The sequence below is a fragment of the Entelurus aequoreus genome, linkage group LG20, assembly GCF_033978785.1.
Source record: "Entelurus aequoreus isolate RoL-2023_Sb linkage group LG20, RoL_Eaeq_v1.1, whole genome shotgun sequence".
Lineage (NCBI taxonomy): Eukaryota > Metazoa > Chordata > Actinopteri > Syngnathiformes > Syngnathidae > Entelurus > Entelurus aequoreus.
In genome coordinates, this window is record NC_084750.1 from 49,981,944 (window position 1) to 50,002,350 (window position 20,407).

Here is a 20,407-nt window from a genome sequence, read left to right on the forward strand (position 1 = left end):
TGGGGCTGTCTTGGTTGACAAGACTCTGCAGCATCGCGTGGACATCGGGGGCGGTACCTCTGGATTGGCATACCAGGGTGGTGGTTCCTCTCTTTAAGAAGGGGAACCGGAGGGTGTGTTCTAACTATCGTGGGATCACACTCCTCAGCCTTCCCGGTAAGGTCTATTCAGGTGTGCTGGAGAGGAGGCTACGCCGGATAGCCGAACCTCGGATTCAGGAGGAACAGTGTGGTTTTCGTCCTGGTCGTGGAACTGTGGACCAGCTCTATACTCTCCGCAGGGTCCTTGAGGGTGCATGGGAGTTTGCCCAACCAGTCTACATGTGTTTTGTCGACTTGGAGAAGGCATTCGACCGTGTCCCTCGGGAAGTCCTGTGGGGAGTGCTCAGAGAGTATGGGGTATCGTACTGTCTGATTGTGGCGGTCCGCTCCCTGTATGATCAGTGTCAGAGTTTGGTCCGCATTGCCGGCAGTAAGTTGGACACGTTTCCATGCTGCCCTTTGTCACCCATTCTGTTCATAACTTTTATGGACAGAATTTCCAGGCGCAGTCAAGGCGTTGAGGGGATCTGGTTTGGTGGCTGCAGGATTAGGTCTCTGCTTTTTGCAGATGATGTGGTCCTGATGGCTTCATCTGGCCAGGATCTTCAGCTCTCGCTGGATCGGTTCGCAGCCGAGTGTGAAGCGACTGGGATGAGAATCAGCACCTCCAAGTCCGAGTCCATGCTTCTCGCCCGGAAAAGTGTGGAGTGCCATCTCCGGGTTGCGGAGGAGACCCTGCCCCAAGTGGAGGAGTTCAAGTACCTTGGAGTCTTGTTCACAAGTGAGGGAAGAGTGGATCGTGAGATCGACAGGCGGATCGGTGCGGCGTCTTCAGTAATGCGTACGCTATATCGATCCGTTGTGGTGAAGAAGGAGCTGAGCCGGAAGGCAAAGCTCTCAATTTACCGGTCAATCTACATTCCCATCCTCACCTATGGTCATGAGCTTTGGGTTATGACCGAAAGGACAATATCATGGGTACAAGCGGCCAAAATGAGTTTCCTCCGCCGGGTGGCGGGGCTCTCCCTTAGAGATAGGGTGAGAAGCTCTGTCAAAGCTCAAAGTAAAGCCGCTGCTCCTCCACATCGAGAGGAGCCAGATGAGGTGGTTCGGGCATCTGGTCAAGATGCCACCCGAACGCCTCCCTAGGGAGGTGTTTAGGGCACGTCCGACCGGTAGGAGGCCACGGGGAAGACCCAGGACACGTTGGGAAGACTATGTCTCCCGGCTGGCCTGGGAACCCCCCGGGATCCCCCGGGAGGAGCTGGACGAAGTGGCTGGGGAGAGGGAAGTCTGGGTTTCCCTGCTTAGGCTGCTGCCCCCGCGACCCGACCTCGGATAAGCGGAAGAAGATGGATGGATGGATGGATGGATAGAAGAAAAAAAAAGAAAGAAAGGTTCGCACACACCGCCACAGCAGTGGGAAAAGGAGCTCTTGCTCGAAACGTCATACTTAAATAAAATAAATCCTGATCAATGTAAAATGTGCAAAACAGAAAATGTGCAGTTTCTTCAAAAACATTTGCCATTAAACAGCTGGCACACAAGGACCAAACAGAAAGGTTGATAATATGGATGTTAACAATGTCCATGTGAATGTCCATTTAAGATGGAAGTCAATGCCCGTAAATGTCCTTCATGGAGTGTTAGGGCCAGGGGACGTCCTGGTGACACTTAGGAAACAAACAACAATAAGAGCAGTCCTAGTGCCCTCCACATGGTCCTAGTGGCCTCCACATGGTCCTAGTAGCCTCCACATGGTCCTAGTGGCCTCCACATGGTCCTAGTGGCCTCCACATGGTCCTAGTAGCCTCCACATGGTCCTAGTGGCCTCCACATGGTCCTAGTGGCCTCCACATGGTCCTAGTGCCCTCCATGTACCATCCATCTATCCATCCATTTCTACCGCTTATTCCCTTTGGGGTCGCGGGGGGCGCTGGAGCCTATCTCAGCTACAATCCACGTACCATAACCACCATTAAACAACAAAGAAGAAGAAGAAGCCAAGTTGGAAGTGGTCCATTGAAAGGTTGCTAGCGCGACCTCCTGTACTGTAGAATGTAGTATGGACCATAGGACAGGACGTTAAAGGCCTACTGAAATGATTTTTTTTTATTTAAACGGGGATAGCAGATCTATTCTATGTGTCATACTTGATCATTTCGCGATATTGCCATATTTTTGCTGAAAGGATTTAGTATAGAACAACGACGATAAAGATTGCAACTTTTGGTATCTGATAAAAAAAAGGCTTGCACCTACCGGAAGTAGCGTGACGTAGTCAGTTGAACATATACGCAAAGTTCCCTATTGTTTACAATGATGGCCGCATGAAGTGAGAGAGATTCGGACCGAGAAAGCGACAATTTCCCCATTAATTTGAGCGAGGATGAAAGATTTGTGGATGAGTAAAGTGCAAGTGAAGGACTAGTGGGGAGTTGAAGCTATTCAGATAGGGAAGATAGTGTGAGAGCCGGGGGTGACCTGATATTCAGCTGGGAATGACTACAACAGTAAATAAACACAAGACATATATATACTCTATTAGCCACAACACAACCAGGCTTATATTTAATATGCCACAAATTAATCCTGCATAAAAACACCTGCGTGTTTGTTATGCTAGCTCCTAGCTCCTCTGCTAGCTCCTAGCTCCATAGAACACGCCAATACAATTCAAACACCTGATCAACACACACAATCACTCAGCCCAAAAGACCGTTTACCTAACCCAAGGTTCATAAAGCTTATATATTTTTAAAAAGTTACGTACGTGACGCGCACATACGGTCAAGTTATGGAATGTTTAGCAGCCAAGGCTGCATACTCACGGTACCTGATATTCAGCTGGGAATGACTACAACAGTAAATAAACACAAGACATATATATACTCTATTAGCCACAACACAACCAGGCTTATATTTAATATGCCACAAATTAATCCTGCATAATAACACCTGCGTGTTTGTTATGCTAGCTCCTAGCTCCTCTGCTAGCTCCTAGCTCCATAGAACACGCCAATACAATTCAAACACCTGATCAACACACACAATCACTCAGCCCAAAAGACCGTTCACCTAACCCAAGGTTCATAAAGCTTATATATTTTTAAAAAGTTACGTACGTGACGCGCACGTACGGTACGGTACGTGTTATGCTAGCTCCTAGCTCCTCTGCTAGCTCCTAGCTCCATAGAACACGCCAATACAATTCAAACACATGATCAACACACACAATCACTCAGCCCAAAAGACCGTTCACCTAACCCAAGGTTCATAAAGCTTATATATTTAAAAAAAGTTACGTACATATGCAAAAAAAAGCCAAAGCTGCATACTCACAGTAGCACGTCTGCGTCTTTGTCATCCAAATCAAAGTAATCCTGGTAAGAGTCTGTGTTGTCCCAGTTCTCTACAGGCGTCTGTGTATCCAAATCAAAAGTCCTCCTGGTTAGAGTCTCTGTTATCCGAGTTCTTCCATCTTGACTGCATCTTTCGGGAATGTAAACAAAGAAGCGCCGGCTGTGTACTGTTGTGGCTGACTACGTTCGAAAAATACGTCCATTTCGCACCGACAACTTTCTTCTTTGCTTGCTCGGCTTCCTTCTCCATAATGCAATGAACATGATTGAAACAGATTCACGAACACAGATGTCCAGAATACTGTGGAATTATGAAATGAAAACAGAGCTTTTTCGTATCGGCTTCAATGTGGAAGGCATACCCGTGTTCGCCGGGCTACGTCACACGCATACGTCATCCTCAGAGGCGTTTCGAACCGGAAGTTTAGCGGCAAATTTAAAATGTCACTTTATAAGTTAACCCGGCCGTATTGGCATGTGTTATAATGTTAAGATTTCATCATTGATATATAAACTATCAGACTGCGTGGTCGGTAGTAGTGGCTTTCAGTAGGCCTTTAAGAAGTCCTGTACTGTAGAATGTAGTATGGACCATAGGACAGGACGTTAAGAAGTCCTGTACTGTAGAATGTAGTATGGACCATAGGACAGGACGTTAAGAAGTCCTGTACTGTAGAATGTAGTATGGACCATAGGACAGGACGTTAAGAAGTCCTGTAGTGTAGAATGTAGTATGAACCATAGGACAGGACGTTAAGAAGTCCTGTACTGTAGAATGTAGTATGGACCATAGGACAGGACGTTAAGAAGTCCTGTACTGTAGAATGTAGTATGAACCATAGGACAGGACGTTAAGAAGTCCTGTACTGTAGAATGTAGTATGGACCATAGGACAGGACGTTAAGTAGCTGTGGAGGCCTAAGATGCTCTACTAGTCTGCTGGAAATACAAAGAAGACGAAGGAGTAAAAAGCAAAATGGCGTTTGACAGAAAAGGCCTAAACGTGGCCACTGGCCATTATTGTTTCTCTATTTGTATTTAGTGCATACATGTACGCATATATGTCGTGTAGTAGATGAAACATTGTTTGTATCCGGATACATTAGTCTGAGGGCACTTAATCAAGTCTTAGCTTGCTAGTTAGCTTAGCTTGTTAGCTGCTAAAAAAGAGACGTGGACGTTATCAACACATCGCTAAGTAGACATCAAATATGAGTGTAAAGTGTTGTGATTGTGTGAACATGTGAGTGTAAAGTGTTGTGATTGTGTGAACATGTGAGTGTAAAGTGTTGTGATTGTGTGAACATGTGAGTGTAAAGTGTTGTGATTGTGTGAACATGTGAGTGTAAAGTGTTGTGATTGTGTGAACATGTGAGTGTAAAGTGTTGTGATTGTGTGAAAATAGAACGAAAGAGAACAATCAACTACTGGACGATGTTTTCAAGAAACATCAAGTTGTGTTACACACAACAGGTTTGTTGACTTCTTACTCTCACATCTTTACTAACTTTATATTTGATTATTAACACTTTTCTTCAATAGATGCTTTGTCTTGTGGGGATGATGCAATGCTTTCATTTATATTCTTCATGAAAAGGAGACAGTTTGAGGTTGATGTTCCTCTCAGTTTGTAACAATGTGTGATTGATTGATTGAAGGAGTTATGAGAAGTTTGCATAGGAAAGGCTACACTTTGATCACGGTACACATTCACTGCTACAAGAAAGCCTGAGATGGTTTCAGTTGAAATATTTGTTCACTCACACAGATAGAACACAAAGTATGCAGAAAGTAGCAAAAAGACAACAATACTGCAAGAAAATTGCAGCAAAAGGTTTTGTATATTCCCAGTTACGAGTAGCCACAACCTGTAATGTCTTGTCCAAGCTGCTTTGAAGGAAGTAAGGGATTTACACTCCTTTATGGCTATTGATAGGAAGACCCACATGTTGGTGGTATAGCAGGCAAACTAATTACAACCTTTTTTGGAGTGAGATCTGGTTGAATATGACTTGTACAACTACCTCTGGTGTTATAATGGTCAATATATTTTGAAGTATCTAGACAGGTACATGGGTATTTTAGTGGTATGGTGTATCTTGTACACCAGACCAACTGCAAGAAGATGTACTCTGTCACCTACCAAGAGCCTCCCCACGTTAAGGAAATGGTTGGCGGAAATGTGAGCCCGAGATGGACGGTTGAGTAGAAGCTCAATCATTTTGTTTTGGCTGTCTGGAGTTAGTTTTTCAGGGCTTTTAAGGCGTCACGGTACTAAACATGAACTCTGTAGTCAAAGTGGAGTTAAATGAGTGCTTGTGTTAGAGTCTTAAGTGTATTTCTACCCACCAGCCGGGTGATCCTACTATGTAAGAACTAGGGTTGTATGGTATACCAGCATTCGTATAGTATCGCAATACTAATTATTCATATTCGGTACTATACTGCCTCTAAAAAGTACTACTTCTATGATTACATCAATATTTTTTGGCATCACAACATATTCTTTCATTTAAAAAAAATATATACTATGTTTATAAAGTCACTAAATATGTCCCTGGACACATGAGGACTTTGCATATGACCAATGTATGATCCTGTAACTACTTGGTATCAGATTGATACCCAAATTTGTGGTATCATCCAAAACTAATGTAAAGTATCAAACAACAGAAGAATAAGTGATTATTAGATTTTAACAGAAGTGTTCAATCAATCAATCAATCAATGTTTATTTATATAGCCCTAAATCACAAGAGTCTCAAAGGGCTGCACAAGCCACAACGACATCCTCGGCACAGAGCCCACACAAGGGACGTCGATGTGAATGACTATGAGAAACCTTGGGGAGGACCGCATATGTGGGTAACCCCCCCTCTAAGTACATACCCTAGTGGATCCACATAACAGTGAGAGTCCAGTCCATAGTGGGGCCAGCAGGAGACCTTCCCAAGCGGAGACTCTCTCTCTCTCTCTCTCTCTCTCTCTCTCTCTCTCTCTCTCTCTCTCTCTCTCTCTCTCTCTCTCTTTCTCTCTTTCTCTCTCTCTCTCTCTCTCTCTCTCTCTATGTCCACTACTTGCTGTCCATATCCTACCCCCCCCCCCACCCCCCCCTTATTGGGGTGTTACCATTTAGTGGTCAATTGTATGGAATATGTACTTCACTGTGCAACCTACTAATAAAAGTCTCAATCAATCAAACATGTAAAAAGAGAAAATAAGCAGATATTAACAGTAAATGAACAAGTAGATTAATAATTAATTTTCTACCACTTGTCCTTAATAATTTTGACAAAATAATAGGTAGATAAATGACACAATATGTTACTGCATATGTCAGCAGACTAAATTAGGAGCTTTTGTTTGCTTACTTCCTACTAAAAGACAAGTTGTCTAGTATGTTCACTATTTTATTTAAGGACAAACTTGCAATAATAAACATATGTTTCATGTACCCTAAGATTTGTTGTTAAAATAAAGCCAATAATGCACTTTTTTGTGGTAACGAAAAGTATCGAAATGCATTTTGGTACCAAAATATTGGTATCGGGACAACACGAGTAAGAACATAATTTGTCGGTTGATTCTTTGACTACCTTAGTAGTCATTTTTTCACTGGAGAGATTAGTCTCTACGATGCAGCCAAGATAGGTCATCTCATTTTTGTTTGTTATAATATTGTCACCCACTTTGACTGTGAAGTTATCTACTTTTCTGAGGTTAGGAATTGACCCAAAAACCTGTGTACTTGCAAGTACCAGGCGAGTCTTAATGTGCCAGTTTGTCATTGAAAGCCTTGCTAGTCTAGGTCTTAAGGATTGTAGCTTCACTTGTTTTGTGGCTGTCAGTCTCGGTTCTATGTTCTTTACGGGTATAGAAATTCATGGAATGATCACTTAAGCCGCATACAGTAGTTCCACTTGTGGTGAACTTAGACTGGTCAGAAGTAACAACGAGGTCTATGAAGGTTTAAAAGGACTCACTCACCCTGGTAGTTTGCTTAATGAGCTAAGTGAGACAATGATGGAGGCACAGCTTAGTGAAGGTTTTAAAAATGGGTGCATCCTTTCAGGACATATCTGTGTTCCAGTCCCCAAGAAGATGTAAACCTGTATCAACATGTTTACACAAAACTCACACACTCACCAAATACATTTTATACAGTAATCAAATCTAATTAAAGTTATATTTTCACTTCCTGATTCTGACTTACATGCAACAATAAGTAAAAGTAAACATTTAATATTCAATAACCAAAGTAGTCAAAACTTAAATTATTAAAAGAACATAAAGGTGACTCCCCAGAAAATGTGTTAGTTAAGGTGGTGTCTCTCCTCCAGGGGGAAGGGGGCGGGTGGGTGTAAGCTACAGTGTAATTTGGCCACCATCACGTCTCCGTCTCATCGCGCTGCCTGGGGGGGGCAATAGACTAAAGACTACAGACTGTGGTGAAGTAGGACGGCTTCGTCACGTGAAGAAGCCTACAATTTTTGGTTGTGTTTTCTGCTCTGTATGCTCCGTACACTTTATAGCCTCAATACTATTTCTAGAAGGTCAACGGGCTCATAGTGATGTTACTAGTAGTTGACTTGGAAGTGTTTATTATAGTTTGGGGAGAGTCCGCTGCATTATGCTCACCTGCTAAACACCTTTCTGCTAACCCCACCGTCTCTCCTCTCTGCCTGTGCCGTGAGCACTGACTCCATGCGCTCTGAATACTCACTGCTGATTGGCTGTTACCACTCTGAATATGCACTGCTGATTGGCTGTTACATGCACTCTGAATACGCACTGCTGATTGGCTGTTACCACTCTGAATATGCACTGCTGATTGGCTGTTACATGCACTCTGAATACGCACTGCTGATTGGCTGTTACATGCACTCTGAATATGCACTGCTGATTGGCTGTTACATGCACTCTGAATATGCACTGCTGATTGGCTGTTACATGCACTCTGAATACGCACTGCTGATTGGCTGTTACATGCGCTCTGAATACGCACTGCTGATTGGCTGTTACCACTCTGAATATGCACTGCTGATTGGCTGTTACATGCACTCTGAATACGCACTGCTGATTGGCTGTTACCACTCTGAATATGCACTGCTGATTGGCTGTTACATGCGCTCTGAATATGCACTGCTGATTGGCTGTTACATGCACTCTGAATATGCACTGCTGATTGGCTGTTACATGCACTCTGAATATGCACTGCTGATTGGCTGTTACATGCACTCTGAATATGCACTGCTGATTGGCTGTTACATGCACTCTGAATACGCACTGCTGATTGGCTGTTACATGCGCTCTGAATACGCACTGCTGATTGGCTGTTACATGCACTCTGAATACGCACTGCTGATTGGCTGTTACATGCGCTCTGAATACGCACTGCTGATTGGCTGTTACATGCGCTCTGAATATGCACTGCTGATTGGCTGTTACATGCACTCTGAATATGCACTGCTGATTGGCTGTTACATGCACTCTGAATATGCACTGCTGATTGGCTGTTACATGCACTCTGAATATGCACTGCTGATTGGCTGTTACATGCACTCTGAATATGCACTGCTGATTGGCTGTTACATGCACTCTGAATACGCACTGCTGATTGGCTGTTACATGCACTCTGAATATGCACTGCTGATTGGCTGTTACATGCACTCTGAATATGCACTGCTGATTGGCTGTTACATGCACTCTGAATATGCACTGCTGATTGGCTGTTACATGCACTCTGAATACGCACTGCTGATTGGCTGTTACATGCACTCTGAATACGCACTGCTGATTGGCTGTTACATGCACTCTGAATACGCACTGCTGATTGGCTGTTACCACTCTGAATATGCACTGCTGATTGGCTGTTACATGCACTCTGAATACGCACTGCTGATTGGCTGTTACATGCACTCTGAATATGCACTGCTGATTGGCTGTTACATGCACTCTGAATATGCACTGCTGATTGGCTGTTACATGCACTCTGAATACGCACTGCTGATTGGCTGTTACATGCACTCTGAATATGCACTGCTGATTGGCTGTTACATGCACTCTGAATATGCACTGCTGATTGGCTGTTACATGCACTCTGAATATGCACTGCTGATTGGCTGTTACATGCACTCTGAATATGCACTGCTGATTGGCTGTTACATGCACTCTGAATACGCACTGCTGATTGGCTGTTACATGCACTCTGAATACGCACTGCTGATTGGCTGTTACATGCACTCTGAATACGCACTGCTGATTGGCTGTTACATGCACTCTGAATACGCACTGCTGATTGGCTGTTACATGCACTCTGAATATGCACTGCTGATTGGCTGTTACATGCACTCTGAATACGCACTGCTGATTGGCTTTTACCGCTCTGCGTTTAACCAATCAGATGGTTGTGTGGGTGGGACAATGCTGGGTGCTGCAGAGACATACTGACAGAGGCAGAGGCAGTACGTTAAGGCGGCCGCCTTAACAACAAAGCGCTGCACAAACCCTGGTGACTGACTTTCCTTCAGTGTGTCGTAGGTGGTCTCCAACTCCTAAAGAGGAATTGTTGATGGAGATACCCCATAAAACACCACATAGTAAAACATGTTTTTGTTAAAAGTTCCTTTTGGCCCAGCCAACAAAATGACCAACAAAAAGTATTCTGCATGATAACAAAAACATACCATGAATCCATGAATGTTTTTTTTAAGTGATTTTGGAATTAGATTTTTTTTATTTCCATGATATTGAAGTCATGGTAATGACAATGTCAATATTTAAACACTTTACATCAGTGAAGTTTAGAATGCCTCATTTAATGCTGCCTCGTACTTATAAAAACTTTTCAAATTGACCCCCATCAAATTTCCAAGTCTGTTTTTGTACTCACTTTTGAATTAATTGTAGGAAAAAAGGAGGTATTTCCCGTGTTTTATTGTGTTTTTTTGCTACACACTTTTAACACAACACACAAAAGAACACAAATAATGTCAATGTGTTAACAGTGTCAGTTCAAAAATATTTCTATTCTCTCTTATTTTTATTTTTTATTTTTTTTATTTTTTATAATGTCCTGCCCAGCTTCTCGGGCAAATCATATAGTAGATGTAGATGATCATATAGTAGATGTAGATGATCATATAGTAGATGTAGATGATCATATAGTAGATGTAGATGATCATATAGTAGATGTAGATGATCATATAGTAGATGTAGATGATCATATAGTAGATGTAGATGATCATATAGTAGATGTAGATGATCATATAGCAGATGTAGATGATCATATAGTAGATGTAGATGATCATATAGTTGATGTAGATGATCATATAGTAGATGTAGATGATCATATAGTAGATGTAGATGATCATATAGTAGATGTAGATGATCATATAGTAGATGTAGATGATCATATAGTAGATGTAGATGATCATATAGTAGATGTAGATGATCATATAGTAGATGTAGATGCCCATATCGGCTGTTCAGATTTACTTTACAAAAGAGAAGTGTAGGATACTTCTCTTGTTGCCTTATTTGTATTTGACTTTATTAAATGTATTTATATTATCATTTGGTGCAGCCGGGCCGGAGCAGGAGGGGATAGAAAGAGAGAAAAAGGAAGACAGAGGGGGGAATTGTGGGGACAAGAGGGGGATTAGACAGAGAGACAAACACAACAACAGCAAACACAACAACAACAACAACAACAACAACAGAGCAACATCAGCAAATACGACATGTACAAATATGATGGTAAAAGTAATAGCAAATAAGCAGTTAGCGAAAATTAAAAAAAAAAAAATACAGAAATGACAATTTACACTACAAATGGAGCAATATGAATACCAATAGAAATAGTGCTATTGATAATAAACAATACCAGTACTTTACCTTTATTATCAACAATACAATTGTTCAAATGCAACAATACATATACGTCATGATAACTTGAGATACGAAAGAATGCAGAAAAATGGAGGGGAAGAAAGAGAAGCAACCTTAACCTTGTAGATTGTTATAGTAACAATAGGTTAAGCTTTGTCAGTGTGCCATGTGTTATACCCATTTTACCCTAGGGCAACAACGTTAATATACGTTTGATGAAACGTGATTATGTGCATGAGTGTATGTGTGCATATGTACTTGTATATGTACAGTATGTGTATGTGTGTTTGTACAGTGAATGTATATGTACAGTATGTGTATATGTGTGTACAGCGAATGTATATGTACAGTATGTGTATACAGTATGTGTGTTTGAACAGTGAATGTATATGTACAGTATGTGTAAATGTGTGTTTGTACAGTGAATGTATATGTACAGTATATGTATGTGTGTGTTTGTACAGTGAATGTATATGTACAGTATGTGTATATGTATGTTTTTACAGTGAATGTATATGTACAGTATGTGTATACAGTATGTTTGTATAATGAATGTGCGTGTGGATGTACGAGCTTTGAGTGTGTAAATATGTACTGTATTTATTTGTATATGTATGTGGGAGCGTAGGTACCTATGTATGTGTGTATGTATGTATGTGAGTATATGTGAATTTGCATGTACAATACATTTGACTCCCAGTGTGTGCGGGAGCCAGAGTACGGCCCCAGCCTCCCCGAGAACCCATCCCACGAACAGTAGGTGTGGTGCCCAGGGAACCAGGGACCACTGCCCCCACGCAGCCAAGCCGGACAGCGACAGGAACCCCAGAGCCCGGCCCACCGCGCCGCCCACAAGGGCCAGCAGCAGGCCGCAGACAGACGCACCCGGCAGAGGACAAGGCACGAGAAAAACAGGGGGAAGCCAGACCCCAAGCCAGCGAGAGACCCCACCCCACACAGACAGAAAGGCGGGACGCCCCGCCCGAGGGGCCCGGAGACCCCCCGCAACCGGACGGGAAGACCGCCCCCGCCCCACCGGCAACAGGGCCCCCACCCCCGGAGAGCGCGGCGAGGCCAGCCCACGGCCACCCCACCCAAGCTGGCCGCCACAGGACCACCCAGCACGGGGCCACAGGAACCACCCACCCCACCCGCAGGGACCCCAACGATGGAGATGGAACAACCAGCAACCGCCCCGCCGAGTCCCCCCCCCCTGAGGTAGGGGAATAAATAAATTAAATAAATAAATACATAATAATAATAATATTAATAAAATATATTAAAAAAAAAAAAAAAAAAGGAAAAAAAATAAAGGAAAAAAAATAAATACCCAACAGACATCCAGCAGCCCCCTCACATTAAAGAGGAAGAGGAGGATCCACAGCCTCCCCACATTAAAGAGGAAGAGGAGGATCCACAGCCTCCCCACATGAAAGAGGAAGATGAGGGAGAGTGTGTTGTAGGGCAGGAGGAGGATGATGTCATGACTGTTGTCTCTGTGAAGACTGAAGAGCATGAAGACAAAGCACCTGAGTCCTCACAGCTTCATCACAGTCCAAGTAAGCACATATCATTTTATTCTCAGGGCATTCAATCCATCACAACTGGACTGTTCACTTTGTCTTAGAAGACTCATCCAAGTAGGCTTCATCACTTCATGCTCATACACTTCAAGTCTTAAATCTAATCATTGCAATTTAGAGGGGAACTGCACTTTTTGGGGGGATTTTTCTATCGTTCACAATCATTATAAAAGACATGACGATGGATATATATATATATATTTTTTTTTTAAATCACATTCTAACTCATAAATGTAAATAAAAGTCCACTTGCAATGGAGCCAATGGGAGGTCCTCTATTATGGAGGCTGTGCAGCTGACGTCATCAGCCACGTGACATTAGCTTGGCGGCCATCTTGCCGGTCACCAGTTCACTGCCGGTCAACGACTCACACACGCTTTCTTGTTAGATCTGCTGCTATTTGAGCTTGGAAATGCCGGAAACCTGCTGTGCTGTTGGATGTAGCAATAGACGAGGCGATAAACCAAATCTTAGCTTCGGATCGCGGCGATTTGTCGTGAACGATGGAAACCTACGATGTACACAAGGATATGCAATGAACACTTCATATCAGGTATGTAAACAAACTATTCGCCCCTGATTTGTTTCACAAAATGTGAAATAATACAATATGGGATGATACAAATATGATTGTTGAAAATGCTGGGTGCATTTTTAGAAAGGCAGCAAGAGCAGCAAGGCAGGGAATGGAATGATTTCTTCAGTTCACCCCCCCCCCCCCCCCCCCCCGCCTTATTTTTCATGATGCCTCATCTGATTGGCTTGAAAACGTTATCAATGTAAATGTTGAGCTTCATATTGGAATTGAACAATTAATTCTCATGAGTGAATGCATTAGGACATTTAAAAAAAAATGATGATGGACCTTGTGAAACTATTTTTTTCTAATGAAGCATTTTTGAACAAGAGGCTTTTTGTTACTTCATTTGGCACAAGGTAAAAGCTTCATTGGTAAAGTTTTCAAGCCATTGGCAAAAGGTAAACATTTTTATTGGTAAAGTTTTCAAGCCAATCAGATGAGGCATCATGAAAAAATAAGAAAAAAATAAAAAGGGTAGCAACTTAGACAGACAGGTATCTGAATGATTTCACTCTATTCAGTTTTTTAATATGTCAAGTTATGAAATGCCATTACAAAACAAATTGAACTGGGTATATCCCCATCAACAACGTGCTTAATTATTTATGGCAGTCATTATGAATAATGTGATTGTTTCAGGTGCAAAAAGCAAAGATCCACTATCCCCAGACTATGTGCCAAGTATATTTGAGCATGGCCAGTCACCTCACAAATGAATACTCAAATGTTCAATGGAGATCTTTGAGAGAAGACAAAATGTCAAGCAGCATAAGAGAGAGCGCGAGAGGGCATTGGCAGCAGCAGCAGCACTTGTCAATATTTCCCAGTCTGTCCCTTGTGAAAATGATCAACTACCCGCTGGTGAAGATGTGGTGCACGCTGAGATTGGAAAAGAAGGCAGCTTAATCCACTAGATCAGTGGTCCCCAACCACCACCCGGTACCGGTCCGCGGACCGATTGGTACCGGGCCGCACAAGAAATTATTTTTTTATTTTTTATTTTTTTAATTAAATCAACATAAAAAACACAATACATACATTATATATGAATATAGATCAATACAGTCTGCAGGGATACAGTCCGTAAGCACACATGATTGTATTTCTTAATGAAAAAAAAAAGAAAAAAAAACTTTTTTTTTTTAAATTTCACCCTCCACCCCCCGCCCCCCTGGTCCGTGGGACACATTTTCAAGCGTTGACCGGTCCGCAGCTACAAAAAGGTTGGGGACCACTGCACTAGATGTTGAGGGCACCAGAGGATTAGCTGCTGTCCGTATCCATGTAGAGAGAGTTATTGGACTCGCAAGACAAAATGATGGAAAATATCATACCCATCTCTTTATTGTCATCTGATGACAGTGGTTTCACAACATTAGATAAAATTGTACAAGTGTCATGCGCACTTACAAATGTATCCGACCCAATTGTACCATTTGAGTAATGATGTTGCATCCATATTTTTTCTGTAATAAATACCAGGAAAGAATCTTACAGAAACAACTTTTTCTGTTTTACTTCCAACTTCTTACAGTTAGGGCAAAACCATCGTTGTGGGACTCGTTTTATGCCAAGACATTTCATGTGGAATGCTTTGATGCTGCAGTTCTCGGATGAATGTGAACATGTTTCACCCAATCCAGCCATGCAGGTACAGTGGCAGCACAGGATCTGACCATCTTTCGCTATTGCTACCCAAGGTCTGAGGGGAGGATCATTCATCCATTGAGAGTGTTTTACCTGAAACAGATAATATGACATACCTTATATTATTATCAGTCCCTAATTGGGATATACTATACAAGGCTAGACCTCTTACTGTCCATTTATGCATATTTTACCTGGCATTTGGTAAATGTTCTCATGAATCATTCATTAAATTAGCCTGAAAATTTAAAACTGGTTGAGCAAGAAACCAAAATGAATTATCAAGCATGAATTCTAAAAATTATTTTTGTAGAAACTGTTTCATGAGCTCTATACTGAATAGTTGGAAATTATGTAATGTTGTTTTATTGTAGGAATTAATTTCTCAGATTTCAATATGAAGCTCCGGGAAACATTTTTTTTACAAAGCAATTTTTGATATAATTTTTTTATAATATTGTTTGGTCACATCCTTAAACTGAATACGATACATTTTCAGGCTAATCTTTTATTACAAAAAGCCACCTGTTCAAATATGCTTAATCAAAAAACTGTTTCACAAAGTCTGTTGGAGCCAAAATTCCTTATTTGTTTATATTGTTTTTGTTTTTATTTTCTGTAATTGATTGTTGGGTTCAGCATGATGAATTTCCTTTGCGGCAGATTGCTCCGCCCACTTCTTGTTAAGAACCAGGAAGTGTTGACAGGGAGGGGACTGTTGCCATGGTGCGGTTACCATGGTAGCCTCCTTTAAATTGGGTTCAGGTGTGAGCATGGGCAGGGCGATTGGAGGACAAACAGTTTTCGACCGTGTTCGTGACGTGGACGTGGTCGTGTTCGTGTCATGTCGTATCGTGTCATGTGGTGACAATTATGTGATAATGTGCCAATCAAGGTCAGCATACTTTGTTATAGAATTTACATTTGATTTAATTTAGATAGCTGGAATAAACGGATTGTCATATCCAAACACAGTTCTACAGTACTGGACATTCTATTATTTTCACGCGTCAAACTGGTCAACACAGTCGCCCTCGGTACCAGCCCAAAGGTAAGGGCTGTACAAAGTCTATAATAGTTTTTTGAAATTATGTAATGCATAGAGAAACATTGGAAAATTTCAATATGAAGTTTGTAAAACAGTTTTTTAATTAAAAGCATTTTTGAACAGGACGCCTTTTGTAATTAAAAAAAAGCTTAACAATGTGAGTTTTCATTAGAATCACTTCAGTAGTTGTTTCACAATCACACTGTTACTGCCACGCGGATTTGTAAACAGACAGTAGGCTCTTCTGTGTGGGCTTTTTCCTTACCTTGGTCATGAGAAGAAATCCATTCTTGTTTGGAATCTGCCATATCAGCCCATCATGCACAAAACCTGCTGTAAAATACTTGTAGGCATCCAGACTCTTGTATGCCTTAAGGTCCTTTCCAGTGTACGGAGATGGTGAATCGACGAGGTCATTATAAATGTCTGGATATGAGAGATCAGGCAGGTCGGCTGTTGCAAAATGCTCAGGTGATTTTAGCATGCTTCTTGGTAAAAGGTACGGATCCTTTGTGCCAACAAGGTTCAACTTCTCTCGGTAACGTTTCTTGGACTCTTCATCCAAATGCACAACTTCATTGGATAGCAAATCAGCCATAATTCGGATGAAATCGGTGAAAATGTAGCGCAGAAATCAAACTGAATCTGTACGAACACGTAGGAACGAGCTGACCGGTTGACCGGCAAGATGGCGGCGTAACACAAAGTCACGTGATAAAACCACGTGACTGCAAAGCCTCTATAGGAGTCTTCTGCTGTGTGGGAAGGTTTTAAAATCAATTGTAAAATGAACAGGGAGCCAGTGCAAACTCTGAAGAATTGGGGTTATATGCTGACATCTCCTGGCCCCTGTTAAAAGTCCTGCTGCCGCCTTCTGGACTAACTGCAACCGGGAGAGAGCTTTTTGGCTAATGGCAGCATAAAGTGCATTGCAGTAGTCCAGGCCACTTGAAATAAAAGCATGCACCACTTGTTCAAAAAGGTTAAAAGATAAAAATGGTTTTACCTTTACTAAAAGACAAAGATGATAAAAACAGGATTTTAAAACGCCATTGACTTGTTTGTCAAGTTTAAAATGGCTGTCTATAGTGACGCCAAGGCTGCTGACTTTGGGACGCACATCATTTTGCAATGGTCCCAAGTCAGTGAGGGCCGGACCAAAAACTGACATTTCCGTTTTTCCCTCATTCATTATTAAAACATTCTGGGCTAACCAAGCCTTGACGTCACATAGACAGTTGAGAAGGGGTGTCAGGGGGCCGTGGCCTTTTCAAATTGGCATATACATTTGGCAGTCATCTGCATAAAAGTGTAATATATATAAATATAATGCCAAAGGAAATTGAAAAAGAACAAGAAAACCTCCCACATTCTAAAATACATTATAAAAATGATTAGCATCAAAGACAAAAATAATATCATGAGTGTAATATTTATTTTGTTTCTTTTTTTTCTTTCCTTATGCTACTGTTGTTTCAATACATTGTTATATATTTGAATATTTTTACGAAAATAAGTAGACAAGTTTACTTTTATTTTCAGAATAAGTAAATAGTATATAATTAGATAGTTTTACCGGGGGTGGGAGCTGGTTGTACTTGTTTCTCTCGCGAGATCTGGAAAAGAGCTGGTTACTTGTTTCTCTCGCGAGATCTGACAAGACTGCGCGCGAAGCAAACACGGCGAGGATAAAGCAAGATGGCGTCTGACGGTGAAGACGTTATTGCAGTGTTCTTAATCTGTGCGTCCATGTACACATATATGTCCTTTATTACACTCTATTCATTAATAACTGTTTGTATATTAGTCTGAGCGCACTTTCATGCTAGCTTAGCTTGCTAGTTAGCTTAGCTTGTTAGCTGCTAACAAAGAAGTGATGAAAACACATCGCTAAGCAGAGATCAAGTGTGAGTGTAAAGTGTTGTGATTGTGTGAAAATGTGCGAAAGAACCATAGCAGAGTACGAGGAGGAACTTTGTCCAACAAAAGAGGAGAAGGAGCGACAACATCAAGTTGTGTTACACACAACAGGTTTGTTTACTTCTTACTCTCACATCTTTACTAACTTTATATTTATTATTACCACTATTCTTCAATAGATTGTCTATAGGAAGATGAATTGGATGATGCACTGATTGTTTTATGTTGTTCATAAAAACCAGACAATATTTATGAGAGGTTGATGTTCCTCTCAGTGTGTAACAATGTGTATCAACATGTTTACACAAAAGTCACACAGTCACCGGGGGAATATTCCAGAGAGCAGGTTAAGTGCAAACTCCTGAGTATGTAAATAAGAGAGGTAAGACAAAGTCAGAGTCAGTTACCATGGTAACTGACTCTGTAAACCTGTTAAGAACCAGGAAGTGTTGACAGGGAGGGGACTGTTGCTATGGTGCGGTTACCATGGTAGCCTCCATAAATTGGGTTCAGGTGTGAGCATGGGCAGGGCGATTGGAGGACAAACAGTTTTCGACTGTGTCTTGTCGTGTGGTGACAATGCTGTGATAATGTGCCATTCAAGGTTAGCATACTTTGTTGTGTAACTTACATCTGATTTAAAGGCCTACTGAAATGAAATGTTTTTATTTAAACGGGGATAGCAGATCCATTCTATGTGTCATACTTGATCATTTTGCGATATTGCCATATTTTTGCTGAAAGGATTTAGTAGAGAACAACGTCGATAAAGTTCGCAACTTTTGGTCTCTGATAAAAAAAACCTTGCCCCTACCGGAAGTAGCGTGACGTAGTCAGTTGTTCACTTCCTCATATTTTCCTATTGTTTTCAACGCAGCTAGAGCTATTCGGACTGAGAAAGTGACGATTACCCAATTAATTTGAGCGAGGATGAAAGATTTGTGGATGAGGAAAGTGAGAGTTAAGGACGAGAGTGCAGTGTAGGACGTATCTTTTTTCGCTCTGACCGTAACTTAGGTACAAGCTGGCTCATTGGATTCCACACCCTCTCCTTTTTCTATTGTGGATCACGTGTTTGTATTTTAAACCACCTGGGATACTATATCCTCTTGAAAATGACAGTCGAGAACGCAAAATGGACATTCACAGTGACTTTTATCTCCACGACAATACATCGGCGAAGCACTTTAGCTACGGAGCTAACGTGATAGCATTGTGCTTAAATGCAGATAGAAACAAAATAAATAAATCCCTGACTGGAAGGATAGACAGAAGATCAACAATACTATTAAACCATGTACATGTAACTACATGGTTAATAATTCTCAGCCTGGCAAAGCTTAACAATGCTGTTGCTAACGACGCTAAGGCTAACTTAGCAACCGGACCTCACAGAGCTATGATAAAAACATTAGAGGCCTACTGAAATGAATTTTTTTTATTTAAACGGGGATAGCAGATCTATTCTATGTGTCATACTTGATCATTTCGCGATATTGCCATATTTTTGCTGAAAGGATTTAGTATAGAACAACGACGATAAAGATTGCAACTTTTGGTATCTGATAAAAAAAAGGCTTGCACCTACCGGAAGTAGCGTGACGTAGTCAGTTGAACATATACGCAAAGTTCCCTATTGTTTACAATGATGGCCGCATGAAGTGAGAGAGATTCGGACCGAGAAAGCGACAATTTCCCCATTAATTTGAGCGAGGATGAAAGATTTGTGGATGAGTAAAGTGCAAGTGAAGGACTAGTGGGGAGTTGAAGCTATTCAGATAGGGAAGATGCTGTGAGAGCCGGGGGTGACCTGATATTCAGCTGGGAATGACTACAACAGTAAATAAACACAAGACATATATATACTCTATTAGCCACAACACAACCAGGCTTATATTTAATATGCCACAAATTAATCCTGCATAAAAACACCTGCGTGTTTGTTATGCTAGCTCCTAGCTCCTCTGCTAGCTCCTAGCTCCATAGAACACGCCAATACAATTCAAACACCTGATCAACACACACAATCACTCAGCCCAAAAGACCGTTTACCTAACCCAAGGTTCATAAAGCTTATATATTTTTAAAAAGTTACGTACGTGACGCGCACATACGGTCAAGTTATCGAATGTTTAGCAGCCAAGGCTGCATACTCACGGTACCTGATATTCAGCTGGGAATGACTACAACAGTAAATAAACACAAGACATATATATACTCTATTAGCCACAACACAACCAGGCTTATATTTAATATGCCACAAATTAATCCTGCATAATAACACCTGCGTGTTTGTTATGCTAGCTCCTAGCTCCTCTGCTAGCTCCTAGCTCCA

At 41.6% G+C, this 20,407-nt stretch overlaps 2 protein-coding genes across 6 annotated transcripts in view; one reads left to right on the forward strand and one right to left on the reverse strand.

Annotated features, from left to right (window-relative positions):
* LOC133636326 (zinc finger protein 568-like) overlaps positions 1-20,407 on the reverse strand; it is a 448,159-nt gene that overhangs the window by 407,790 nt on the left and 19,962 nt on the right. The window lies entirely within an intron of this gene.
* The window catches only part of LOC133636336 (gastrula zinc finger protein XlCGF57.1-like), a 297,128-nt gene that overhangs the window by 224,763 nt on the left and 51,958 nt on the right, over positions 1-20,407 (forward strand). Inside the window, exon 1 of one of the 2 annotated variants that reach the window (XM_062030291.1) lies at positions 12,608-12,852. The exons of the other annotated variant lie outside the window; for it this stretch is intronic. Within the exon in view, the coding sequence (XP_061886275.1) occupies positions 12,723-12,852 (130 nt within the window). The 5' untranslated portion in view covers positions 12,608-12,722. Of the gene's footprint in view, positions 1-12,607; positions 12,853-20,407 lie in introns of those variants that run through there. 2 annotated transcript variants of the gene reach the window in all.